This window comes from Lepisosteus platostomus, chromosome 12 (genome assembly GCF_059453375.1).
Source record: "Lepisosteus platostomus isolate fLepPlt1 chromosome 12, fLepPlt1.hap1, whole genome shotgun sequence".
NCBI classification, from domain to species: domain Eukaryota; kingdom Metazoa; phylum Chordata; class Actinopteri; order Semionotiformes; family Lepisosteidae; genus Lepisosteus; species Lepisosteus platostomus.
In genome coordinates this window covers 27,322,487-27,350,302 of record NC_142622.1, presented here as the reverse complement: position 1 = coordinate 27,350,302, position 27,816 = coordinate 27,322,487, and the positions used below count along the sequence as shown (strand labels likewise).

Sequence of the window (27,816 nt, the reverse complement as noted above, 5' to 3'; positions counted from 1 at the left end):
AGTTTTCTTTACGCAAGGGGTTGTGGGAGTTTGGAAAGAGAACAAGGAATGAAAATGGGCTATCTGTATATTCCACAAATTCACAGTGAATCGACCTATTGGACACCAAATAATAGAAAAAAAACGACGTTAACATACATCTACAATATAATGTAGATGTATGTTAACGCCTGAAGACGGCTCCACGGCTGAAACGTTGTTTTCTTTCTTCTCTTTTCAGCATGGAGTAAACCTATTGTTCCTTTGCAGCCTACGCATGCTGACGCAGCTACCCACCTGAACTACAATATAATGTGTTTAATTATACAATTATTAATTCTGTATTTAACACCTATGGCTTGCATAATTACAATAAGCAAAATTCAGAACCACGTATTGTGGTTCTGCAGCAGCCATATCACCCTGCAACTCACAACTGGCAACCCACTGAAGCTAAGCAGGTGTGAGCCTGGTCAGTACCTGGATGGGAGACCTCCTGGGAAAAACTAAGGTTGCTGCTGGAAGAGGTGTTAGTGGGGCCAGCGGGGGGCGCTCACCCTGCGGTCCATGTGGGTCCTAAACGTAAAACCGAGGTCCTGACTCTCTGTGGTCATTAAAAATCCCAGGGCGCTTCTCGAAAACAGTAGGGGTGTAACCCCGGTGTCCTGGCCAAATTTCCAATTGGCCCTTACCAATCATGGCCTCCTAATACTCCCCCTCTATGAATTAGCTACATTACTCTGCTCTCCTCCCCACTGATAGCTGATGTGTGGTGAGCGTTCTGGCGCACTATGGCTGCCGTCGCATCATCCAGGTGGATGCTTTACATTGGTGGTGGGGGAGGGGAGTCCCCATTACCTGTAAAGCGCTTTGAGTGGAGTGTCCAGAAAAGCACTATATAAGTGTAAGCAATTATTATTATTGTATAGTCTTTCATTTCTGTATATTGAGTTAATGCGTGTCACATTCCACCGATTAAATAAAGCACTGAAACACAACTCCAAGCGGGGCTTTGATAGGGATCTGTGTGCTGTTAATGGTTTATTCATATTTCCATTTTACAGTATCTAAAAAAGTCACAGCAGTTGTTAGTAACCGCTCTTCATATGACTGCACAACCTATTTGGCATAATTCTATTAATAATATATCAGTCTGTATGTTCTTACTGTAACAGTTAAGTTTCGGCAAAACGAGTACAGAAACGTCATATTACAGGGTTGAATGTAATTTCTACAAGTTACGCACCGTATTACGTGAAACTATTTTGAAACTGATTCGTTTAGTACCGTATAACAAAGTCTGCGATTAACAATTCTCTCATTTCAAAGGGTATCACAGCATTATCTTACTTTATCACAGCTCCCGTCGCCGCCTTTGATGCTGTAATCCTGTCTGTTGCGTCTAACTGCCGACAAGCAACCATCGCCTGAAGTAAGAGCTCGTACACGTGAGTTCCCACGATAGCTCAGACTTTTAATTGTTCTGTGTTATGTGAATGTAACAGTCTCCACAATAAAGAGCGCACCACCCATTATTAATGTATACCGGATTTGCCATTCTCTACTATATGTAGGCCTATATGCTTCCCCATGGTTTAAAAAAATGTTTTAATAAACAACACTTACGCTCTGCTTTTACCGTGATGTATCACGGTATAGTTTCATAACAGGTGATTTATATACTACTGTATCATAAACTGCAGTTGATGAAAGTTTTCAATGAAGTTCAAATCACCAATATGTAGATTATGATATAAAGCTTTTAAAAACTTTTTGCGGGAAAAAGTTCAGTATTGTCAGGTAAACCACTACACAAAGCACAATGGAATATGTTTTACAGGAAAATGGGTGCTGCTGATGAAGTATTTCATAAATATTACAGAAAATTCAATTAGTGTGTAACGGTTGTAATCATTGTAAGTGATCAGATAGAATATATTTAGTGTATAGGATCGAAGAGCGCTAATAAATTAATGTTAATCTAAACACAATATGACTATTAGAAGTTATTTGCCATCATTTGTCTTTAAAGAAACCAAAGGAAAAATGTTATAAAAGAAGCAGCATCTGCAAAACGTTTAATCTCGTTATGTAAAACAGCTTATTAGTATACAATCCTACAAGACATGTACGTGGTGCATTAAAATCAGATTTATTGCAGGTCCTACACTGAGGTCCAGGAAGCGGCGATCTGTTTATATGAACTACTGCCATTTTAATATATTATTTGTAGAGTTGACAGTAGCATTTTCTATAAGACTATCGCATTTACAATGTTAAAAAAGAGAGTTCAGTGGTTCTTGTTAAGAGTGAGGTAAAATATGAGTTTTTATAATTAATATAATTTACTCTTCGTGTATCAAGGCTTTCTGGGATTATCAGTGAGAGGTTCCACCTTAAAAAAAGTCTAGGAAGACTTTCCGCGCGGGCAGCTGATGAGAACCGAGGACACGTGACCAACTGAGTATTAAAGCCAAACGCGCGAGCCTAGTTTATTGAGTTTGAGCTGTGTGGAGGAGCGTGTGTGCTTGTTTTCCTGTAATTAAGGTAATGTGATGATGATTTGATTGCAATTATTTATTTTTCAAATAGTGTATTTTTATAAGCGGTATATGAGAGAAAGTCTTCAGCGCTTTACAGTCTGTACTACGTCCTAGTGGTAATGCGACCTAGTTACTTGCAGGGTGTGCTAGGCGATGGGCTGTATAGGTTCACGTAGTGGGTTGCGACTAATGAAGCGGATATTTTGAGTTTAAGAACAAGTCGTATCTGAATATCTTGTGATTCAGGCTTAAACTGACCTCGTTCATTTAGGAAACATCTGTAAAGAATACTTCGTGTTTTCTATTTGTGTAAAAGCTCTACACGTAAGGATGAAATGTGCTATTAACTGTATTATTGTGCCTTTTAAGCCTCGAAGCGAATATTAGTTCTAATATGTATTTTCAGTTTTATTTTCTTACTGGAGTTTGGAAACTGTCCTTTCACGGGCCTTTGCTTCCGTCCCGAGTTTTGGCGGCTGTTTTCCCAGGCGGTTAGTGTTCCCTGGGAATTGTGGGGGAGCCAGGCTCCTGTTCAGGCGCCTTGAAAGTTTACACAAAGACCTCGGGCTGCGCGGTTAAACGGATGGCAACATGAAACGTGTCTAAAATAAATGCATAATATCTTACTCGTATTTGTCAGCTTTGTCCTATGTAAGCTGAAATCCTTAACGTATAAAGTGAACTTTATAAAGCGGATAATGCATGATTAAATGTCTAATGCTTTGCTCTATAGGTGTTTTATTTGGCTTGCTATGGTAATTTATAATGATCCATATAAATAGTTTAAACTATGCCAGGCTTATTTATGTAAATGTTTTCCCTTCCCAGTTACAGGGGAAAAAACTAAACGTAGTTATAAGGGAATCTATACCCTTGCAATATTCTGGAAGTTATAACATGACCAACCCTCTTTTTTTATTCAGTCCAGCCTTATTTTTTTTTATTTTTAAGGTTTGTAGATAATGAATTCGGAAATGAGACAGATCGGGAACACAAAGGTAAGATTTCAGTTTGGTACAAAGCCTTCTCTGATCCCCCATGAATTAAAAATAGAGCACTGTGGCTTGTAGTTTCCAAAAAAATAATGTATATAAGGGCTCTCTAGACTAAAAGTCTATACTAAGCTGTAATGGTCTTCTGCAGATCTATTTTATATTTTTTATTATGGGACTTGCCTGATGTGAAAATAATCTGTAGTGTTTCTGTTTCTGAAGGTGGGAGTGGAGGAGTTGTTTGATTGAGCAGTATCTGTGTTCTTAAGAAGTTAATTTTAATCTTCTACACATGCACACACTGCCCCTCATCCAAAAGCAGCAGGTCTTGGACCTGATCATTTTGTAACATCCAATTGTAAGAATGAGCTGAGACTGTGACTCCTGTACCCATGTAGGGAGAATGGAACTTAAGCCAAAAAAAAAGCTGGACAAGTTCTACAGTGGTGTACTGGAGGTTCAGTGTCAAATTGAGGGAGAAACATTTGGCTCATGCATAGCATCAAGAAGGGACAATACCCCTGGTCAGTTCATCCTGACCCTGGCATTTGCATACTTTCTTTTTGTTGGGTATAGAGTCTGTTCCTCGGGAATTGTAGCACAGGGCTCCAAAATACCGTAGTGAGATTTGTGCTGATTGTCAGTATAACATAGGTTTGTCGTGTCTCTGTTAGTGTTAAGTTTGTGTGGATGTATATGTTAATCGAGTAGCACTTTAACAGGGAATACCTCTCCCTCTGCCCCCCACAAAATATCTACAATGTAGTGTAATATAAACCTCTTTCTAAGTATACAAACTAATTGACATTGTACTATTTCAGAAAAAAAATCTCAAAGCATATTTGGTGAATCAATGATGGACTTGCATATAATGTATAATTTTAGATTGTCACATGCAGACTTTGGTCTTCTAATTAACTTTAAATTTCTATGCACTGACTGCCTTTTTTAGGTGAAAATGTGTAGCATTTGCTGCTCCCCCTTCCTTCAGCAGATATATGACTAACCATTTCACAAATGCATGAAAAAAGTACTGTATGTAGTCTTAGTTTGAGATGGGTTGAGAGCAGGGGTGGGTGATATGACCTCAAGTAAATATCACACTTTTACACATTTACCTTGATAATGCTAAATTAACTATCATATTTTTTTGAAACCATTGAAATTATGATTAGATGATATGCTGAAAGATAGTTTTAAATATGTGAAACTATTAAAGCTGTATAAATGTCAGGCACCACAATTTGAGCAAAAGATTTTCTCAAGGGCACAACTTGTCTCTTGTCAAGGACTTGAACGAGTCTTGAAACCATTGTGCCCCACTTTAGCAATGGGGACCATGTCCTTTGCTATGTAGTATGTAATGCCATTAGTTTTTTTTGTTACATTTTTGCATATTGAGTGGCATTAGTAAATGCTTGTGTTAGAGTCAGCTGTTTGGGAGAATCGCTTCGGCTATGAGTGCGCTTTTCAGACTCCCTTTTTTTTTTTGGACATGCAGTTTTCGTATTCATGGTAGTGTTTCAAGTGATGAAAGAAGTTGCGCGTGTTACTTATGGGCGCAAAAAATGTCTTTCCCGACAGTTTACATCTGACTTCTCTTTGTTCAGTATCCTGTTTGCTGAAGCCAAAATATGACCAAACAATCAACACTGCATTTTTTTTAGATACCCGCTTGTCGTCTTTTGTACTTGAGTCATCCCTGCCTGCCTGTCTGACTGACTGGGGTTTAGCATGAGCACTCGTGTTGTCTCATGCCCAGCATGCTTCTTTGTGTTTTGAATGAAGAACGAAGGTTGGACGAGGCAGAAGCATGTGACTGGATATGATGACTTGGTGTTGTTTTTTAAGGGGACAGCTCATTAAGCACACAGTGGGGAAAGCTTTTACCGTAACATACCAACATAAGAAAATTAGGTCACTGAGAGATTCTTAATGTTGGTATCAATTACATTTTCAATACATTGCCCAGACCTAGTTGAGAGCCCCTTGTGACATTTTATATTTGTGACTATTCTTTCTGATCAGTGGTTAAATGAGAACCACATTTTTCATATACTGAAAGTGACAGTTCTCACCTTTCTTCACACACAGCCTCTTTTCTAAGCACTATCATGCATTCCTGTTTTGTAACTTGACTACTGTAGCCTGCACTATTGTCCCCAAGTGAAAAACATTAAATAACTCTAGCTCTGAATTGTCTATTTCTGAAGCCAGTTCCCACGGTATTTTTGTTCAAGAATGTAGCAGTAAGATAATTATCTGTGAAACAGTAATAGCTACCCATGGGAATAAAGCTGAATTGCCTCACAGAGTGCAAGGTAAACCTGCTCCTTTCCCACGCTGGTAATGCAGTCAGACATGCAGGGCTGGTCAGACCCACAATGTTTACCTGCTCTTATTTGCTATCCCATGGTCACAGTGTAACTAATGATTAGAAGGAAACAATGAAGTTAAGCTTTTGTAAATGAGGTTTGTACTATATTGATTAAACTGTTCATTCCCACAAGTACCACTTTGGCCTGATCTGTTGCCAAGATGTTTTATTTGCATGATTTTTTACCTTCTCCCCCCCCCCCCCCCCTTCCAACTTGTGTGCTGTTCTGTTCATTTGCATGAGTACAGATTACACCCTTAAAATTCCTTTGGTTAATTTGATTCTTCATAATCTACCTTTTTTTTTCCCCAGAGCTTTTGCAGTAGTGGGGTTCAGAGTGGATCAACTGTGAGGCGAACACTGCAGGTCCTTCAGCCCTCTGCAACAACTGGGCATCTGGTTGGCAGAGCAGGAGAGGTACAGAATTTTTGGTGACTCATTTGCAAGTACATTGTATTGAGTATTTTCAGTATGGAGGTTAATGTTAACTGGCTTCATAGAACCCTTGTATCATAAATGTTTACTTTTGGTAGACGTGTTCCATTAAAGCATTTTTTTTATCATTCCTGTGTCTAAAGATTTGTCTTTTTTTTTTTTTAGCCAGTGAAGTCATTCTCAAAGAGAAAACTGTGGATTGCTGAGCAACAAAAGGGATCAAAGAGGGTGAAGGCAGAAGTCAAAGTTTACACGGAGGGCAGTGAAAACAAGAACACGTCTGAGGAAATGACAAAGGAGGCATATGAGCTTATGGTCAAAGGTATTTATTTGTCCCTGCTAGTTTGAATATATTTTGAAAACCTTTGTGGTTTTTCTTCTACTAGTCATCTATTTGATAACAAACTCTAGACTGCTACATGCATTCTACATTAAATGTAAAGCTGTACATTAATAGAATTATTCCTTTTAAATGGCTTGTAAGTTTCTGTTCCTTGTGGTTCACTCTGGAACTACTAACTATACTATTCCATCCACGTCTATTAAATAATAACAAAATGGTAGGAACACGCGCTTTACAAATTGCTGTTTTACATTAATATATACGTTTTGTTGAAACAGAAATCCCACCATCTGCCTACTGGAAAGAGGTTGCTGAAGAAAGGAGGAAAGCACTCTATAATGTTCTTCAAGAAAATGAAAAGGTTGGTTAATCCCTAAAAGTAGAGTAATGTTTAGCCATTACTTGCTCCATTCCCTTAACTTTTGTCCCACACAAGTGGCATTTTGAAAATTCAGACAAAGATGTCAACACGCAGTGTAAAGCAAGGGTTTTGTCTAAAAACCTTTACTTCTATAATGCATGCCTTAAAGATTGATCAATTCATATTTGCTGTACAAATGGTAGATAATTTCTGTGCCTCAACATCAGTAAGTTAATTTTAAACTCCCTATCTTAAGAGCAGAAACTGTCCAGCCCTTAATGTTATTCATATCTGTTTTAATTAACAGTTACTACAAAGTGTAAAGATCCACCTTAAACATTCATTGCTGTTCTGTAACAAAATGACAAACTGAAGTGGTAAAAACCAGGACACAACTGAAATCGACACCAATAACTAATGCCATGATTAAATTTAGATGAGAAGCTACATAATAATGTAGTTTTTTCCCATTGACTTTTTCTCCCTCCCAAACAGTTGCACAGGGAGATTGAATCCAGAGATGAGCAGGTCACCCAATTAAGGCAAGAAAATGAAGAACTTCAGGAACTTGCACAACATGTTCAGTACATGGCAGATATGATTGAGGTAAGAGCTGATATAATGAAGATAATACTTTTTTGTTTTCCCCTCCAATAGAGGATTTGGCATCCTTGAAGTATACTCCCAGTTCTTGTTTTACTTTATGAAAGCTTGGCTTGCATGTATGATTGGGGTGTAAATTAGTCTTCTGCATTCAGTAATTCTCATAAGAGTTGGATGAATGTCTTGTGCATTCTTATTTTGAGTGTTACTTAATAAATTCCAAGCACTTTCCAGAAAACAATTTTTGCCTGCCTCCATATGTTGGCCAGAGCAGAAAGTTTCTTGAACTGTTGTATGCTTTATGAATTTAATTGGTTCTGTATATTTTAAGTGACTTGTGATATACAGCATCATAATTTGGGATCTCCAGCAAGAACTTGACAGTTTAAAAAAAACTATTTTCAGAGGTTAACTGGAAAGAGTCCGGATAGTATTGAAGCTGTGAGAGACCTGGACTTGGAAGAACAAGAAGAGGATCAAGATGAAGACTTGAGCAGTGAGGAAGAGGAGTTTTTGGAAGAGGACTATGAGGAACCTGCTGCATCAGTGTCTGATTCTGTTAACCAAATTTAACTTTTTTTTAAAATGGGAACCAAAGTGCAACAAAAGACTCCTCATGCAGTACATATTTAAATTGTTCCTATGGTGAGATTCTGCTTGAACAAGCTCACTCCTGATTGTTCCTGTAATTTGCCCACACTGCCTTGTGTAAGGGAATTCCCCCCCCCCCTCCCCAAACTACTACGAAGCTTCCATTATTTTTATTTTGTCTGGCCTATAGGTAGCTTAGTTTTTGGCCATTACCCATTTTGGATATAGAACCAAAAAAAGGGTTGTTGTTAAAGGATGAGTGGTTCCATGCTTTTATCAAGACCGGTTGAATTGTTCTCCCTGCGGAATCAAGGCTGGTTTCTTGTCTTGCACAAATTGGGGAGGTATCGGCTCAGTTTGACACTGGGGACCTGGATGTAAATGGTTATTAAAGTCCATTATATAATTTGGGTTTGACCAGCTGTTGATGTAAAATCTTTGTGCAGTTTTAATGCATGTGATCTGTACATAGTTACCTAAAAGGTATTTCACTTGTACATTTTAATAAACTGAATTTAATTTAAGTGGCTATTTTGATTTTTGTTTAGTTGAGGAGTGAAATTGATGACAAGTTATTCTATTGACATCTTCATGAATTGGTATTGAAACTGTACTTCACAATTTTTAGTAGTCTTAAATGATAAAACATGGTTAGTATTCAGGTTTGGGAGGATCAGTTAATAATGGAAAATCTTTGTATGAAAGCTTTTACTAAAGCACACCTTAACCTTGTATGAATTTCAATTTTACGGAGTATTGCTTGTGACGTTGACAGTATACTAGTCAGTGCTTGGGCCTTGCATATCCCAGAAGCTGAAGCAATTCCTTGGCGTAGTTATTGGGCCAGCCATACCACCCCTTGTGTGCCAAGATCTCCAGGTCTCTCTGTAGTCTCTCTGAGTTATTTAGTGTTTTGATAATGGGGATGTTGTTGCAGCAGAGAACACTCAACAGGTAGCAGCTCCAGAACTTCACTTGGGTGGACTCGTTGTTTAGTAAAAGGGTGGCTTCCTTCATATGCAGGATGTTCAGGAGAATGTCGAAGAGTTCCAGGTCCTTTGCCCTTTTCTGGTTGTGAAGGTGTATGTAGCAAATGCCACTCAGACTCTGCAGAACTGTCATGATCCCTTTGTCCATGATGGCAGGATGCTTTAGAAAGCCAATGAGACTAGCCATGTACTCTCCAGCGCATGTCCCAGCTGCGTAGCCTCCTGAAAGTGGCACAAAAAAGTCTGTCATCCTGTGTGGAAGAACCAGTGCTCTTCTTCACATCACCAGTGTGATCCAAGATGAGTGCAAAAGTGTTTTGCATTTTGTTTGATGGCAACACAGATTTGGCTTTTGTTTGATGGTTCCGTCTTGACATTTATTTTCTTTTGTGGTAGGTAAATTGTAATTTTATTGTTCCTATATCGAAAGCCTGAGCCTGTGGATGTTAGAAAGCCTGGTTTTAGATTTTCAAGTTATACTAGTTCTGCCAAATGCTTGGTGGATAAAAATTTCCAAGACGATTGAAACACTGTAGATGTGCTAAGATCTAATTGTTTTCACTGGTTTGCTGGCAGGAATATGCTTGATGGAGGATTAAAAATTTTACACTGAAGTACCACAGGAATGTTCATAAATGTATTAGCTTTTATCTACCAATGATCGTCATTCCATTAGTTTAACTATAGAGGAGAAGAATCTTATCTTAAGCATGATTTTAAAAAAATCCTAGTTCTTATGTTTGAGATGGATCACTAAAGACAAAGTGCTTGTAGGCTCCCCTAGTGTAGAAAGAAAACGAGGCTCTCTAGCAAAGTACAGTATATCCAATTAGATCTTTGAATGGAAGTGGGTGGTAGAATTGGATACATTTTGTTTGTGCTTACTGCTTGGTGGCCTTTCAGCCCATTGAAATATCAAGCACTTGGTGCTGGTTATGGTTCCAAGTTTTTATACAATGTATTTATGGGCTTTCTGCTCTTTTTAAAATTAAACTGGTGCCTGAAAGATTACTTTTAAAACCTTTACCTGGACTCTCTTTGAGTGTTCAAGTGGTAAAGTACAGGTTGAGCTCCATTATCACAGATATGTGCCTGGCTGATGTCCAACAGTGTGTGACTGGGATTCCCCAAACCGTGGTACTCAGATGGCTGAGAGGTCAACCCAGGCTTTCAGTCCTCGGTGCCCTTGTGACACAAGTGTTTTCAGTCATGAAGTACAGCAAAAATTTGTTTTTTAATAAAAACTGACTTGCCTTGCGGAAGATGTTCTTAAGGATTGGCACTTGCCTAGATTGTTTTTATACTCAAAGGGCATTTTTTTTAGTTGTCTTTTAGTTGCTTCTTGTGTGTGGTATCTGTATCGTTTTCCTTGTTTTTTACATGTGAAACTAATTTTAAAAACTACCACCAGCAAATTATGTTTTTCTTCATCTAGGTATTGTGTTAGTGTTCTGAAAACTAGGAAGAGCTGAACTCCCGTAATCTTAATTTCATCAGAACACATAAGACTGCAATGATAAAGTTAAATACTTAATCAACAGAAACCTTATTAATTTGAAAACACAAAATCTTTAAAATTAACAATATGACTTAGTTATAGCTCAGATTTATCTATAAGAATTTGCCAGCTAGTGTTTTAAAATTATGAAAAGAGCACTTTAATAAACTGTACACTTTTTGTAACTCCAGTAGTAAAACACCAACCTATGTGAAACCTTGGCTAAAAATGTTGGGATCCCCTTACTGATTTTTAATTTGAAGTCCTTCAGTAGTTGGTCCATTTAAGACAACAGAAACATGTTGGGTAACCTGCTATAAGGAGATTGGGTTAATAACCCTGCCTTTATGTGTAAATCACAGCACTAAAAGGGATTGATGACAAGAACAGTCCTGTAGATAAGTAGTTGTTTTTTTTTGCCTGAGTAAAAGACAAAGCATTAATTATAGAAGGAGGATTAAGGTACCTGTGTAGGCCAGTAGCCCAATATAGGAGGCAGCCTGTACTCTTTTCTTCAGGGGTAGGCTGGTGTTCTGAATGTCCCGGCCAGCAAGCCTGATCTTTCTGTGGTGAAGATTCTCACTCCCCATGTCTGACAGCTCCTCACTGGGAAACAGATGGGGTTTGATGTGTGTCTCATAAAATAACGCCAGACGCTGAAACATGGCAGCTGGAAATTCAAGGTTCAGTTGTTTAGCAGAAGCTGGATATTGGAAATCGGAAAAATCATGAGAGACAGAAATTCTGATGCCCCATGAGTCATAACTGGGACTGTGACATCACAAGGTCTAGAGAATGTTAGAGTAGGGCTTTCATTACTTTAATGAACCAGCAAGTTACTTTGGTTAGACCCTTGGCAAATTATTTTTCTACTCAAAGGTTGGAGATTTTAAAGTACTTCAGAAACAGAATAGTTAAAAGGCAACCTGCTTTGTGTAGGAACTGAACAAAAAGAGTGCAATGTAAACTCATTGAGGTCACTTTACGGCTCAGTTATTTAATGGAGGAACACAAACCAGCAGACATGTGGGTCCCCAAGACCAATATTGGGATCCCTTATGTTAGAGCAAAATGACAGAGCCTGGATGTCAAAAACCCAAGAGAGCAGAAGCTGGTGACCACCTTCAGTACCCTGGTCTGTTCTTGGACCAAGAATAAACTTAGTCTACATCTAATGTGATTCATTCTATCAATGCAATTTTTGGAGGACTTCACAGAGTATGAAGTCCCCCTTTCTTTCATTTTTAGCTATATGGGAATGTATTCTATTATTGCTGAAATACTTTAATCATAATACTCTAAAGGGATCTTCAGCCCAGGTAATGGAGAGCCACAGCCTCCTGGGAAAAACTAAGGTTGCTGCTGGAAGAGGTATTAGTGGGGGCCAGCAGGGGGGCGCTCACCCCGCGGTCTGTGTGGGTCCTAATGCCCCAGTATAGTGACGGGGATACTATAATGTAAACAGGCGCCGTCCTTCGGATGAGACGTAAAACTGAGGTCCTGACTCTCTGTGGTCATTAAAATTCCCAGGGCATTTCTCGAAAAGAGTAGGGGTGAAACACTACCTATTTGGCCTCCTGGCCAAATTTCCCATTGGCCCTCACTAATCACGGACTCCTAATAACCCCTGTCTATGAATTGGCTTCATTACTCTGCTCTCCTCCCCACTGATAGCTGATGTGTGGTGAGCGTTCTGGCGCACTATGGCTGCCGTCGCATCATCCAGGTGGATGCTTTACATTGGTGGTGGTGGAGGGGAGTCCCTATTACCTGTAAAGCGTTTTGAGTGGAGTGTCCAGAAAAGCACTTTATAAGTGTAAGCAATTAATTAATTAGATAAGATAAGACTTTATTAATCCCGCAGGGAAATTGATCAATTAATTGATCAATTAACTAGATGACTGCTCTTGTTCAGGGGTTTTTCTATTTGAATCCATGATTATTTTGTTTTCTGTGTGAATTATAATACTTTTTAAAACTGTAATGCTGCAGAAAATGCAAGTTTATTAATATAGTTTGCAAATATCCAAAACAATCACTTGTCAACACACAGGTGAATCATAAGACCTACAGGGACAGTGTAGCTTCTTAAGTCTATTAGCCTAGTCTTGTAATCTTAGATCACTGTACATGACATTTCAGAAGGTATCAGAGAGACAGTTGTGGGACCCTGCATTTCAGTGACAGGGAAATGACAAGAAAGCAAATAGATACCCCCAAAGGCAAATACCTGTGTAAAAATGTCTGCGGTGTAACTCAGTCACAAAGGGTGTGCCAAATGCCATTCCCACGAAGTCCTTCACTCAGGTGTCAAAGACCAGAACTAAAATGTGACAGAGATAACTGAATTAATGCATCAGATAAGGACAGAATAATTTTAACCCCCTTCCAGAAAGAATAGTGGGACAAACAGACAGGGCACCTGATAAATGACTCTGGACAAACAAGGAGGAACCACAAGAGCCAAACAACAGGAATGTGAGTTATTAGACATGTCTTTTTCAGTCTGCTCCCAGATGCAGATCCCCACTTGAACCATTATGAAGAGGTTGCCCTGTCTTCAAGAGCCAAAGTCATACAAAAGAGTAATCCCTTATCTTGTCTTGTTGTGGTTAGCAATGGTGGGTGTAAAGAAAACAAGCTATATATTACATGTTAAATATGTTTTTGAGATATTCATTTTTTTAAATTTGTGTATGAATACCGGGGTGGCATGGCAGCTCTGTAGTTAGCAATCCTGCTGTAGCGTCAAACAAATGACAAAGTTCAGGTGTCTGAAGCGGAAGTCTCTTTATTCATATGCATATGGAAGTCTGGCTTGCAACCACCAGACTTAAAAAATAAGTAGCTGAAGATGGTCCGTTATACCTTAAAACACAAAGAGTTACTATGACATATTCTAAACAAATGATAAAACAGCAACACCTGCCAATTAATTATATCTAAGTTCCAGACTAGTTAGCAGTTAGTTCTTTTCATGTTCTGGGTGTATAGCCAGCTTACCAAATACATGCCCCTTATCTTACTGACCAAGGACAGGCAGCATCTTTATATATATTTGAGCACAAAGCCTACTTCAAGCCACTAGACTGCATAGTTTGCAAAAACATACAAAAATAAGAAAATGATATTATCTCACTTCCCGGGCATCTCTCTTATCTCTTCATTCTTCACTGCTTTGCAGCACTGGGGCCCTGGGTTCAGTTCCAGACCTGGGGTGCTATTTGCATGGAGTTGGTAGGTTTTGTGTTTGTGTTGGTTTCCTCTGGGTGCTCCAGTTTCATCCCACAGTCCAATATTGCTAAGCCTAGGTAGATTTACTGCTAAAATTACCCCTGTTGTGAGTGTGTGCATCTGTAACTGCCCTGCGATGGATTGGCATGCCATCCAAGGTGTGCACAGCCTGGAACTCATTGCTTACTGGGATAGTCTGCGGCTCCCCCACGAACCTGAATTAGAATCCTGAAATGGTTAGAAAACACATGGAAATATAAAGGAACACCTGCAGTGATTATAAGAAAAGGACCAAGGCAATTGGGCTGGTAAGTGGGACCCTATGCTCTATGTGGCAGTGTGCTAGCACTGTATGTGTTGTGTATGTATGTATAAGGGAACAGATGTTATATCCTTATTCGCCCATGCTATTTCCCTAGTATAAAGAATATTGAGTTAGTTCCTGCTCCAACTAGAGAAAATTGGATCATGCTTTTGCCAGTGTTTTTATCTGTGCCAGGTCCTGCATAATGGGGTACCCTGTAATGATCTACAGGTACCTGAACAGCTTGAACTTCCAGTTGTAAGTAGGTCCAAATGTTCCACCAAAGGTCAGTTATCTGCTTGATTCAGAGATTGATGTTTTGTTGCAGCCTTGAAGACATGGCTGTCTCAAGCAAGGAAGAGTGTAATGGGTATCAGCAGAGGGATACCACAATATACAAGTTGCATGGTGACTCATAGGGCTATTATTGTAAGTGAACTGACAAGTGTCATGGTGTGTTGTGGTTTCTTTCCTTTCTTTTGTTTTCCTTCTATCCTTTTGTTGAGGTCTGGTCCACACCCTGTGTATCACCTCTGACTGTGTGGTACTCAAGTGTCTAGTCAATCAGTCTACTAATCAAGTCTGATTGAATTGCTGCCGACTGTGCTGATTGCTGATTGATGAGAGGTTGTTAAGTACATGAGGAGCCAAAGAGCAAGTATAGGGATTTTGTTGTACAGTCTACATAGACCTGATTTTGAGAACATTTGCATCATTGGCTATTTTAATTAGTTTTAATGCATTTAATTAGTTAATTTAGTGATTAGAGTGCCATTTATTTGCAGTATATAGACTGATTCAAGCTAAAATGCTTAAAATAATCAGAATTGGTATGGTTTAATACCATATTTCTTTATTAACAAATGTTGTGTAATTTTCTTTTGTTTAGATGTATGTTGACAGTAAACTTGTTAAGATGTTACACTGCAGCTGTATGAGTTTAACAAATGCATTTCTTTTTTGTTTTCTTTCTCTCAGACAAGCTACTGTTGGTTAACAAGCTTTCAGCTGAGTGGCACTTGGTTCCAAGAGGAAGAGATCATTTTATTGACTGTTTATTGGGGAAAGCCCATCTTAATGTTAAAGGTTATTTTGTGCTTGCTTTCTTCTCTGCAAAGTGCTCCCTGTCGAATTTAAGATGGTGTTTTAGTCTTGTTTCTCTGCATTTTAGTTAATCGCTGAGTATTTGTTGTCAGTTTACGTTGTGGTTTAAATCTCCAAGATATTGAGCTGTGTGTTCCTATAATAGTTTTCATGCCTTTAAGTTTCTTCTTTATAACATTCTCTGGAACCACTTCTGGTTTTGAAAATAAACCTGGTGGGTTTAAATGTTGTGTCTGTTCTCTGTTGAGACCATGGCTGCTCATTCAATTAAAAATTTGTACTATGGGAACCCCCACAATATGGAGCTGAGAGGTCCTAGTCCTAGTCATAGTCACAATAAACTTCCCTTTTTGTTATTAAAACTGTAGCATAACCATTACAACACCAACTATCAAACTGTTTTGTTGCTGTTTGATCAAGAACTTTAGAACTTTTTAGAAGGTAAATATTTTATTTTTTATATCACTTTCTTCATCCTTTGAAATAACTTAAACCATTCCACTTAGGCATTCCCTATAAGTCTACTGAATGAGAGTTATGTCTACTGCTTTCATGTGTTCACCACACATGCAGATGCTAATTTACAAATGGAAGTTCAGCTGAGAGTGCATTGAGAATGGGAAGCATTTTTTTACAGATGATGGGACTGAAAGTGATTTCATCGAATCTTTGCAGAAGTGACTTGATGAGATCCACAGATCAATATGGTATTAACCTTCAATTGTTTGTAACATTATTCATTGTAAATAGAAATTTACCTGTAAAATCTGGATTTTAGGGCAAGGAAGACTTATCACTGTTATATGGGTTTATACTGTTGAGACAGAGCAAATATCTTATATATAAATACAAAAACAATCATGTGTAGAAAAAATGTACAAACACAAGACATCCATTCATGGGTATGCACTGTAGATCCTAACCAATCAGCAGTATAACTGAAGAAATTGATGAAAGCTCACTAAATTAGTGTTAGTACATTCTTTAAAAAAGTAATTTATGTTCAATGTTTCCCCTTACACTCAGTTCCATTGTGAGAGTGTAATAAATGTTCCACAATACCCGCTGAACGAAGGTATTCCTGACAAGTGAAACTGCATTATCTTGCTCACTTGCCATCTTTAAATACACAATCTTTCATATCAGCACATGGTGAGCTAAAAATCAGATGGATTCAAATAATTCCCAAACCACGGATGTAAGGGAGCCTAAGTGTTGAAGGTTGGAAAAAAAGTGAAATGACAAACGTTTTGTGCAGAAAGAGGTAGGAACTTAATGGTGATGAATGCTTTTCTGCTTACGCTCTGGAGGACAGACTCTCGAATAACCCCTGTTTTGTGTTTACAGATACCAGCCTTTTAACATAACATTTCCTATCCCTTATTTAGCTCCTAAGCTCAAACAAAACATAACTATAAATATTTATAATGGTCAGGTGGTCAAAATATCGTGCTTTAGACCAGAAAATGATAACTCCAGCCAGGATTCTCTGATTTTATTTCTCTTCTGATCTAAATAACTACATTGAAATAATTATTTGAGTTAGTTAGATTACTTGTTTTTTAGTCTTAATCAATTGTCCGAAAATAACCTACGAAATGAGCAGGGCTCTGTGTGTTGAGGACCAGAATTGCCCATCCCTGCCATAGGCCTAAATGCCTAAACATTCATTAACAAAAGAAAACAAAAAGATCACAGCCATACGGAGCCTATTTCTCTAGATATGAGTCCTATATTACCTACACTATAACATTGAGATTAATTTAAAAATGTCTTGTTTTTTATTTCTCTACCGTAAATTAATCTAGCTGAGCAAGAACAATCGAGACCATTTCACAGTTGTGGAAAGTTCTGCTCTGGAAGTGTGATGTTTGATATTTCTTCAGAATATGGTAATTGAAGAAAAAAGGATATAAACCAGCCAATAACCACACAAACCTGTTGTTAAAGAACACAATTGAATTGAAAAAGAGAAAACAATTTCCCACGGCCTCCCAACAAACACTGCATTCCTGTGTATCAGAATTGTGTCTCGCGCTCAAGCCCCACTGATCAGCTTAAACAGGTTGAGAGTGGAATGTCTTTGTAAGGCTGGTCTGCTCCTTTGAGCGTGCTCAGTTCCTCGCCTGTGGCTTTGCTTTTGGGATTCCCACGGGAGGAGAAGACACCTTGTGGGAAAAAAATGTAGCATTTCCTGTGTCTGGAACTGGAGGCAATTTTTCACCTGGGCAAGAGGTTAACCATTTTCATGATTACAAGAAAATTCTGAATGAAAAGTTGCCCTGTGAGTTTAAGTGTTGATAGATTTAATTTTGTTTGCTTGATTAATCGCTTGAGTTAATGATCCAAGTTGTTAAGAGAGAATTAATTTCCTTGCCAAAGGAGAGAAACGTGCATAGCTGACGGATAGCTTTGTTATTCCTTGACTACTAGCCTTCCTGGTCATGTGCTGTTGATCGTGTAGTAGGGGAAAATGGCAGATGGCTCCTGTCCTTATCCCTTTTAGAAGAATTTGATAGCAACTTGAATGACAATATTAAGGTGGGGCAGGACTGTTAGAGCTGCTGGTTCATGGCTCCTGGGTCATGTCTTCAATTCCCATCTTGTGCTCCTTCTGTATGGAGTTTGCATGTTCTCCTGGTGGCCACTCTGGTTTCCTTCCACTGTTCAGAGACTTGGATTCTTAGTTAAGTAACATTGCTAATTTGCCTTTCCAATGTATGTGTACACTGTGATTGACTGGCATCTTGTCCAAAGCTCAACATACCCTACACCCCTCATCCACCAGGTTAGCATAAAACTCTCAAAAGACACACACCTTTTGATAAAAAAGATAATTGTTCAAAAAAATAAAATGTATTACCATTTTTAATGAACAGGAGAAAAATGATACTGTAGACCTGGAGAAAAACATAGGAAAATAAGGACAATCAATACCACACAGTTATGATACAGGCCACTTTAATTTTTCTGTACAAAGGAACTGTGGAATTTTTATAAGAAGCAACGGTAAGCATCCAGATGCTCAACACGTACAAACGTTAACCATTTTTATCTCAAATACTTTTTTTTACAAAACTAAAAAGTACTACGATTCACAGTGCATAAGAAAAATAAAACAGAATACCCTTCATGTTTGAGAAACAAACTAGTTTTACACAACTTTTCTAATAGAACTGAATTGAATGAATACTTGAAGAAGTGTTTTCTAGTCATATTTTGGTGGTACTAAAAACTGTAACCTATGGTTTTGTTACATTCTCAGTTCTCCTTCATTCTACTGTATAGTGAAGGTGGTTGTTCCTAGTATTGACTATGGGACTACAGACAAATACAACAGGGGAGTGAGTCAAATTATTTCCTCTCTTTAATGATTTCCTTGATGTCACTGATGCTTACTACTTAAGTGTAACACAGGGTATTTTATAATTTTTTTCAGGATAATGATGCTCTGCTTAGTGCTGGACATTTCATTTTGAAAATTCAAAGGTTTTATTATCTGCAAGCACCTTATGAATATTGTTTTTTATGATTATGATTATCACAAAACAAGATTCTTGGTTCATACTAATTGCTACTAATGCTTTCAGGAAACGTTTTCCAGAATTCCAAAAAGACCAGTTCAATTACCTTGTAGATAAATTACATTTATGTTTTGCCACAAGCTTCTGCTAACGATTGTTTCCAGTTAACAAACAGGAAAAATCATAAACATTTGTCACTGTTAGTGATAACATTACTGATGTCGCATTGTTTTTCTTTCAGTAAAACACACTTCTATCTTTAACTGTGTCAAAACCAGAAAAATAAATATCAGATCCTTCTTTCTGCATTACTCAGTTTTGCTCTCAATTTCAGTCACCCCAGATTTTCACATGTATCTACTAATGAATGCCAGAACAAAATCTGGGCATTTCTATCTTACAATCGGGAAAGGTGTGGCTCTAGTCTCAAAGTGTTGCTCCACCAGGATTTATAGGTTTGTGTAAATCTGCAGCTTATTAAGGAGAGGGGTGGACTTAAAATAATGATTTTGATCAGGTGATTACAGGCTCAGATAGAAAGACACCAGAAACCTCAAGGGTTGGAGTTGTCCCCCCTGACTTGAACAGGGTTTCCAAATCCTAACTCCTAGTGACCATGCTGTCTGCTGAGCTACCAATTAATTGAGCCTTTTATTGAACTAATAATTTGATTGATCTATTATATTATTTTCAGCTCTTAAACTGTAAGATATTTGGTAGTTACATCTAAAACCTGCAACCTTTCAGAATAGAAAATAATGTCAAACATTGAATGTTAGTTTAATTGATGTTTTAGCAGTAAGCGGCTAAACAGAGATAAAGGAACAAGATTGGAAAACCTTGTGATGGACCCATGACTAAACTGAATTATAAAATCTGTAAATGTTAAAGCCTGTGGAGTTTGACGATGGCAATGAAATAAAAATCAAATCAAATCATATTTTTTAGATACATCTTCTCGTATATATAATTCACTGTTTGCTTGTTTTGAAGTTACTGATTGTTGGCATTGACTGCATCAAACATTAGGAAATATTCATAGTTAGCCATAAGGTATAATAGCCAGGGTTAAAATGGGCTATTTTAATTACCAATAATAAGGCAACAGCATCTTTAACAACAGGTTTCTCACTTATTATCTGGAGTTATACATTATTCTAGTTTCGGCAGTTAAGAGGGAAACAAAATTGAAGAGATAAAGGGGAATCATGAAATGCTGGTGATAAAATTTTGAAAGATATTGAACATGATCCAAGTAAATTTTTGACTCTCTGAAATCTCTGAGAAACTGTAGTCACTATTTTACTAAACAACCAGCTTTTGATGTATAAGCAGAGCAGAACATGAAGTACAACACACATTCACAGCTCATTCATACTTAAAAATTAACTGAACAGCATGAATTATAACATAGAAAAACTCTATAAACTACCCAGTTAAAGTTAAAAACAGAGAGCACAGAAATAAATAATTTCAATTAATGCTTTAGTTAACATCAGCAACTCCAGAAGACTTTTGTTTAAGAGATGACAGCTTTAGAGCAGAACAGGACAGAAGCAATAATGTTCATTGTATGCTTATAGTCTTCCTTCAGATCTGGATCAGGAATCATTCTTCAGTACCTCCTTTTGATATAAGCAATGTGCAATCCTCTTCTCCTACTAAAGCCCAGCAAACATGGCCCCAAGCATCAGTCAATGTCCCTGATAATTGCTGAATAGTGGATAAGTATGCATGTGTCAGGCGTGCGTGGTCCCAGTGTTTGTCCAGCAAAACAGAAAGGCTGGAATTTTTCATTTTTGCTCCCCTTCCTCTCTGTAAAAAAAAAAACTGCACAGAAACACTCCAACAGGAGTGAATAAACAAAGCCTGGAAAACACTTTACACAGCCCAATTCTCTCACACAGCCTAACAGAGATCTTAAAATGAAACCTTTGATTAAGATAATTGCTGAAAACTGTAATGCAATGTGCAAGTGGTGATAAAAGTATTAACATTGTAAATATCCCTGAAACTGAACAGTACGTACCAGAAAAACATAAAAATGTAAGGTATATACTTGTTGTCTACAGTGCAACTTTAAAGTGCCAACCTTACTTTGTGAACTGAAGCAGCAGAGTGGCCCAGTGAGAAAATGGCAGGCCCGTAACAAAGAGGTCAATGAACAATAATAACAATAATAATGACCAATTTAATTAAAACAATGAGTTTAAAAATGCACTAATGCAAAGAGATGGCTTGGAAATTATCTGGAAATACACAAATGAAAAGCCCAGCCAGTGAATGGATCTTGAAGCCACACTGGTAGGGCTGTTGTGGCTCTTTAGCCTTTCTAGTTTCTATCTGTGCAACAGGAAGGCCTGTCAGGGCCTCCGACAGCCCTGCTCACTCTGTGGTTGAGGCCTGTACTTTGCTCTTCAAAAAGCTGTGGTAACTGCGTTCCCTCGACGTGTGCCCACCCGTACCATTTCTCTAGGGACCTTGTCCAGCTGCTCATACGCCAGTCTACCATCTTCCCCTGAGGGTACAAAACACCAAAATACAATGATACAATGACACATGAAGACGGCTCCACAGCCAAAATGTTGTGTTTCTTTTCAGCATGGAATAAATCTTTAAACTGTAATGAATATAGGAACAAACATTTATACCAAAACCCGAATCACAAGCAGATGTTTTAAGAGGCACTTCTCAAAAGAAATATTGCAAGCACTCCTTTTGGCTCATCTTGTTTTTTTTTTTTGGTAGTTTGGTTGGTAATTGACAAGGATGTCTGTTCCAGACTCCCAAAACTCTTTGTGTAATAAAAAGTTTTCTTCATTCTAAATTAATTCCTTTTTAGTTTTCCTTCGTAAGTCTGTCTATGATTTACTACTGTGTGTTAAACAGATTAGCTCACTTGTCTGTACCCTTTAGTATTTTATATACTCAGGTCAATTTCATACTGTGAAGTACAGATGTATGGAGTGATAAAGGTAAAACTTGAAAAAGTCACAGTTTCTAATCATAACATGAAATGGAAAGATTTGTTTTAAATAACAGAGTATTGGAGGACCTTGTTTTGGATGCTGTTAAGAAGGTGTTTGAGAGTCTTTTCTGAATGTCTGAAAGAAGACAGAGGCATGGCCTGGGGAGGAATGGCACTGCATTTTCCCACGCCACTGGGGACGACCTGCATTCATTAACCTTTGTACACTTCACCTGTTGATAGCACTGCTTTGACAAAATTACAAAGGAATTCACAACACACCTATTTCAAAGTGAATGGAAGCAAGTTCTAAACATTGCATGTTCTTACAGGAAATACAAAGACAAGCTTTTTATTTTCTTTTTTAGAATCTACAGTTACTCGACTCATTCTTGAAGGATTCCTCCATGCTGGATAGAATGACATATAACCTGAAAAACATAATTCTAAATAATGACACTCACATCCCCAACCTCTGTCCTTGTGTTATACAGTATACTGACGCACAAGCATCAGGCATCCCTTTACAATCTGCACAAAATAAAGAATAACCTTCCTATTTATTGAAATAAGATAAGTGACATCACACATGTGGGAAATTACAATAGTGTAGAAATGCTTTGCATTATCATAGGTAAACACAACTTCTGTTGAATTACAAGGTGACTCAAATACTTAAAAAGCAAATCAGTTGCCCAAATCAGTGATTTCAAGGCTACATTCTCAACAGAACATCTTTTAAATATATTTAACAAATTAACTATGGCAGTAAGAAAATGTACAGGTTACTCCATCCATGTGAAGACATAACCAGGAGTGGTTGCAGGAGAGAAAGGCACCAAAGTCTCATAACAAAGTAAACTAATGACATGGCATGCCCAGCTACTTTCCTTGTGGAGATAAACTTAAAATAATGATAAATTACTTTTCTGGACACCCTACTCAAAGAAGGTTGCAGCTAATGGGGACTCCCCTTCACCACCATTAATGTGCAGCACTCATTTGGATGATGTGACGGCAGCCAGTGCACCAGAACGCTCACCACACACCAGCTATCAGTGGGGAGGAGAACAGAGTGATGAAGCCAATTCATACAGTAGATGGGGATTATTAGGAGGCCACGATTGGTAAGGGCCAATGGGAAATTTGGCCATGATGCTGGAGTAACACCCCTACTCCTTTTGAGAAACACAATGTGATTTTTAATGACAACAGACCAGGTTTTTTTAACCGAAGGACGGCGTCTTTTTACAGTACAGTGTCACCATCGCTATATGGGGCATTTGGACCCACACAGACCACAGGGTGAGCGCCTCCTACTGGCCCCACTAACACCACTTCCAAAAAAAAGATTTTATAATATAATAATATAGATCATATTAACCAGATTAATTACATAGATTACATAAACCACGGATAATCCAGGAATCCTTGGTTTGTGAGCCAATAGTACTAACCACCACACATCCTTTATACACAAAGATTATTCCATCCATCTTCTAACTGCTTCTTCCAATTCAGGGTCGTTGGGGGAGCCTGAGCCTAGCCCAGCAAGCAACAGGCGCAAGGCAGGGTACACTCTGAATGGGATGTTATTCCATTGCAGGGCATGGTGGTATGGTGGTTAGCACTGCTGCCTTGCAGAACTAGGGCCCTAGGTTCAATTCTGGACCTGAGGTGCTATTTATGTGAAGTTTGCATGTTCTCCCCATATTTGCCTGGGTTTCCTCTGGAAAATTGGCCTGGTGTTAATCTGTCAATGTTTGTGCCTGTATATGCCCTGTGACTGGTGTCCCATCCAGAGTGTATCCTGCCTTGTCCCTGTTGCTTGCTGGGATAGGCTCTGGCTCTCCCGAGACCCTGTATTAGAAAGCAGTTATGAAATGGATGAATGGATATTGCCTCATGTTCATTAAAAATATCTCTTGAAATCTTTCTTTTGTATCTTTTTATACGTAAAATGTCTTTGTTTCCGTGCATGGCAGTGTGGCCTGGGAGCTTTTCACAACTTGATTACAGCTTCTTGGTGGGTATTGCTCTACCACTATTGCCTCTAGCTCTTTCTCTGACAAAGCTGAATGTTGCCTGAGGCACACCTACAGACAGGCTATTCCCCCTCTACACTGGAACCTTCCTAATTCCCTGGGAACCTGAGAACAGCCTGAGGCACACTTATAGATAACATCTTTCCTTCCTTATCTATAACAAAAATTAAGGCCTGTGAGTTTTCCAACAAAAGTTTTTATTTTTTCCCCCAACAGAATAATTGCCCTGAATGTCTTCACCTCGAGATAGTGAATCGCTGTGTGACTGTTTAAAACTGTACTACCACTACTGTCACTTCAGACTGGGATGAGGTTCCCCAATATCCTGGGGCACATGCACTAATTCCCCAGGCTAATTGCTGATTACTTTTGTGCCCCCTGTTGTTGTATTCCCTTTTGACTTGGATGCTACCAAAAGCAACTGAAGGCACTCTGCAGGTAAATACTGACTTATGTAATTACAGTACATATTTGTCTAAGAAAATAAGTTCACAATCAGCAACATTTTTTGGAATTGGCAATAAACAATCAACTTAACCTACTGCTACAAACCTAGTAATAATATGGGAGAGATGTTAGAAATTTGCAGTTAAACCATCTATACTTACAGTGTCTACGGCAGAGCTAGCACTGAGTGGTATTATCAACCACTCAGTGATAACACTGCAAGCTCTCTGATACCAGACTGAGCCATGGGTCTTGCTGTTGTGTTGAGAACCAAGAATACCCTGGCCCACTGGCAATCACAGTCACAGCTGGTTAAACACATATGGCAGTGTCGGGCTATATGGCTCAACCTGGGCTCAGAACGGGAACACAGGGGTTAGGTAATATAGCCAGACTCACCAAAAGTAAGCAGTGTTTCTGTGGCAACATTCCGGAGCTCCTCATCGGCAGAGTCACACAGAGACACCACAGCGTCAATACTTTCAGTGGCCTGAGAGACAGAATTGGTAAAAAGCTAGAGTCATACTTTTACTCAAATGCATATGAACACAACAAAAATACGTAGTGCAGTCATATTAGATTAAATTACAGAAGATGAAATAGAAAGCAGAATGGAGAAACTTTAGGCATACATTTCTGTATGGTGTGTCTTCAAAAAGCTTTTTCAGTTTTGTACATTAAGATGGATTGCACAGTGTTATATTTAAGAATATAAGAGTTATATTGTCTTTAGGTAGTTGACGTTTTGCCAAGAGATGAAGTGATGACCATGAGAAGAGTTACACGAACACCATTAAACCCATATTTATTTTATGTGGCTGCTAGTAGCTTATAGATCTCAAAATCCTTTTAAGCTGCTCACCAAAAATTTTAGAGTGTTGAGTTTAATAGAATGGCCAGTTCATTTCAGAAAGCCACAATTCCTTATATAATAATAATAATAATAATAATAATAATAATAATAATAATAATACACTTGTTTATATAGTGCTTTTAAAGGTGACTTCTCAAAGCGCTTAACAGAATGACAACAACAACAAATAAAAATAATACACAAGATAAAACACAATTACAATATACAGAGGAGACCATGGATGGTGGTACTAAGAAAAGAAGAAGAAGAAAAGAAAAGAAGGGGTAAAGAATGGAACCAGTTAAGTTAAGGCTCTTCTAATGAAGGTTTTGAGTCTGGATTTGAAGGAGTTTAGAGAAGGTGACTCTCTGTGTCTTTGGGCAGAGAGTTCCAGAGCTTGGGGGCATAACAGGAGAAGGCTCTGTCACCCATACAATGTAGGGTTAGTAGGACACTTAGGAGACCAGAATTAGAAGAGCGAAGGTTGCAAGGTGTGGAGTAGGGCGATAATAGTTCAGACCGGTACCGGTACGGCCAAGCCATGCAGAGTCTTATAGGTGAGCATGAGGATTTTAAAGTTCACACGGAATTTGACAGGAAGCCAGTGCAAGGACTCCAGGAAAGGAGTAATGTTATCACTTGCATTAGACCTGGTCAGGATTCTGGCTGCGGAATTTTGTACATACTACAGTTTGTTCAAAGTAGATTTAAATACCCCAGCAAGTAGAGCATTACAGTTGTCAATTTGAGAGCTTTTCAGCCACAGTTAGTGATAACATAGGGGGTAGTCTAGCGATATTTCTGAGGTGGAAAAAAAAAGTTTTGACAATATGCTGCACAATTGGGTCGAATGTTAAGCCAGAATCGAATATCACCCCAAGATTTTTCAATTTAGACTGAAGCTCAAATACAGAACCATCTACAGATAGGGATACAGGATTGGCTTTATGAAGTTGATGGGGGGTGCCAATAAGCATGAGTTCAGTCTTGTCACAGTTAAAATGAAGGAAATTTTGAGTCATCCAAGTTTTTATGTCAGAGATGCGATTAGATAGAATAGAGACAGCCACACCAGTGTCAGGTTTGATATGGATGTATATTTGAGTATCATCAGCATATAAACGATAGCTGAGGCTATGTGATCTTAAAAGCTGACCAAGTGGAAACATGTAAATGCTTAAGAGCAAGGGGCCCAGTATTGAGCCCTGAGGAACACCAGACTTAACAAATCCAATTTCAGACCTATACTCATTAAGAGAGACAAAGTGACAGCGATCAGTAAGGTAAGATTTGAACCATTTGAGAGCAGTGTCAGAAACTCCAAACACAGTCTCAAGACAAGAAAGTAAGATGTTGTGGTCAACAGTGTCAAAAGCAGCACTGAGATCAAGAAGGATGAGTATAGAAAGAGAACCAGAATCAGGAGCTATTAGAAGATCATTAATGACTTTGATCAGGGCAGTTGTGCTGTGAAGTTGACGGAAGCCAGATTGGAGGGGTTCGAAAAGGTTATTTGTAATGAGGTGGTTATGTAACTGAAATGTGACAGCATGTTCTAGAATTTTTGCAAGAAAGGGTACGTTGGAGATGGGGCAAAAATTGTTAAGACTGTCTAGAGTCATGTCAGGCTTATTTGGCACGGGAGGTAACGGCAGCAGTTTTGGGGACTGTTGGTACAACGCCAGTGCTCAAGGATTGATTTATAATATTGAGGACAATGGGACTGAGAGAAGAGAAACAGGACTGAAATACAGTGGTAGGAATGGGATCTAAAATAGATGTGGTGGGTGTCATATGTGTAACTAGTCTATTGAGGGATGCTGAGTGAAGAAGAGAGAGGTTGAAGGGAAGCAGAAAAGTTGGATAAGAAGGGAGGAGGTATGGAAATGATATGCGTAGTGGAGAGAATGTTATGCCGGATTTTGTCGATCTTGGAGCTAAAGAAATCTAAGAATGTGGTGTTGCAAAGTTGTGATGAGGCAGGTAATGTGGTGGGGCAGTTTGGCTTTAGCAAGCTGTTGATGGTGGAGAAAAGATGTCTGGGATTGTTATGGTAATTTTCAATGATGTGAGAGAAGTTGTTGGATCTAGCAGACTCTATTGTAACATTATATTCAGACAAGTAATCTCTCCTAGCCTTTACATTTAGGCCAGAAAGACACCACCAATGCTCAGGTTTGCGGGATGCTGCCTTCATAGATCACAGATGGTCCAGGGGGCAGGGCGAAAGAAGGAGATGGTTAGACTTTTTAAAGTATCAAAGGTGTCAAGGGTAGATAAAAGAGCACTGTTAAGTAACTGTATTGCGGATCAGAGGATCAGAGGAAGAGAAATTACATAAATAAAGTCTTCTTTTATTTTAGATGTTATTGATTTCACCATTTAGCTGTTGGAATAGGTCAACTAACTTTAATCTGTTGTCCTTTTACGCTCTTCCCTAAATGACCGATATCCAGCTAGCCCCAAGAAACCCATGCTTCTTTCTGCTGCATAAAAAACAAACAGTTCCTGTTGAATTATAGATCAGCAGGATACCAAAGAAAGCCAAATCTTGGGAGTTTCACCGACACTGGAGTGTACCAGCATGATAGTTCGGCTGGACAGATGAATCTATTTAAAGTAAAAA

General features: G+C 38.5%; 3 protein-coding genes and 1 long non-coding RNA gene across 13 annotated transcripts in view; 2 read left to right on the top strand and 2 right to left on the bottom strand.

Moving 5' to 3' along the window:
* The first annotated feature begins 1,351 nt into the window (after positions 1-1,351).
* Positions 1,352-8,748, top strand: gmnn (geminin DNA replication inhibitor). 3 transcript variants are annotated; one of them, XM_088601541.1, is made up of 7 exons: positions 1,352-1,427; positions 3,474-3,520; positions 6,204-6,308; positions 6,492-6,648; positions 6,948-7,030; positions 7,526-7,636; positions 8,039-8,748. In XM_088601541.1, the coding sequence occupies exons 2-7, from the start codon at positions 3,485-3,487 to the stop codon at positions 8,204-8,206; spliced, it is 660 nt and encodes a 219-aa protein (XP_088457667.1). In that variant the 5' UTR covers positions 1,352-1,427; positions 3,474-3,484; the 3' UTR covers positions 8,207-8,748. The 3 variants fall into 3 exon arrangements, with proteins under 3 accessions (XP_088457667.1, XP_088457666.1, XP_088457665.1); XM_088601540.1 differs by lacking the exon at positions 1,352-1,427 and adding an exon at positions 2,401-2,526; XM_088601539.1 differs by lacking the exon at positions 1,352-1,427 and adding an exon at positions 2,437-2,501 and having other exon boundaries at positions 3,446-3,520.
* Positions 8,749-8,917: 169 nt separating this feature from the next.
* On the bottom strand, positions 8,918-11,388 carry LOC148651362 (armadillo-like helical domain-containing protein 2). Its single transcript, XM_088601542.1, has 2 exons — positions 11,178-11,388; positions 8,918-9,435 (listed from the first exon to the last, which is right to left on the bottom strand). The coding sequence occupies exons 1-2, from the start codon at positions 11,374-11,376 to the stop codon at positions 9,008-9,010; spliced, it is 627 nt and encodes a 208-aa protein (XP_088457668.1). The 5' UTR covers positions 11,377-11,388; the 3' UTR covers positions 8,918-9,007.
* Positions 11,389-12,053: 665 nt separating this feature from the next.
* Positions 12,054-15,578, top strand: LOC148651361 (uncharacterized). Its single transcript, XR_015925739.1, has 2 exons — positions 12,054-13,948; positions 14,578-15,578. It is a non-coding gene; the product is annotated as an uncharacterized LOC148651361 (long non-coding RNA).
* Positions 15,579-18,297: 2,719 nt separating this feature from the next.
* The window catches only part of ripor2 (RHO family interacting cell polarization regulator 2), a 124,647-nt gene continuing 115,128 nt past the window's right edge, over positions 18,298-27,816 (bottom strand). For 6 of the 8 annotated variants that reach the window (XM_088601537.1, XM_088601530.1, XM_088601532.1 and 3 more), the window contains 2 exons: positions 24,737-24,827; positions 18,298-21,395 (listed from right to left, as the gene is read on the bottom strand). In XM_088601537.1, coding sequence (XP_088457663.1) covers positions 21,295-21,395; positions 24,737-24,827 — 192 coding nt within the window. In that variant the 3' untranslated portion in view covers positions 18,298-21,294. Of the gene's footprint in view, positions 21,396-24,736; positions 24,828-27,816 lie in introns of those variants that run through there. The other 2 variants (XM_088601536.1, XR_015925738.1) reach the window with 2 other exon arrangements.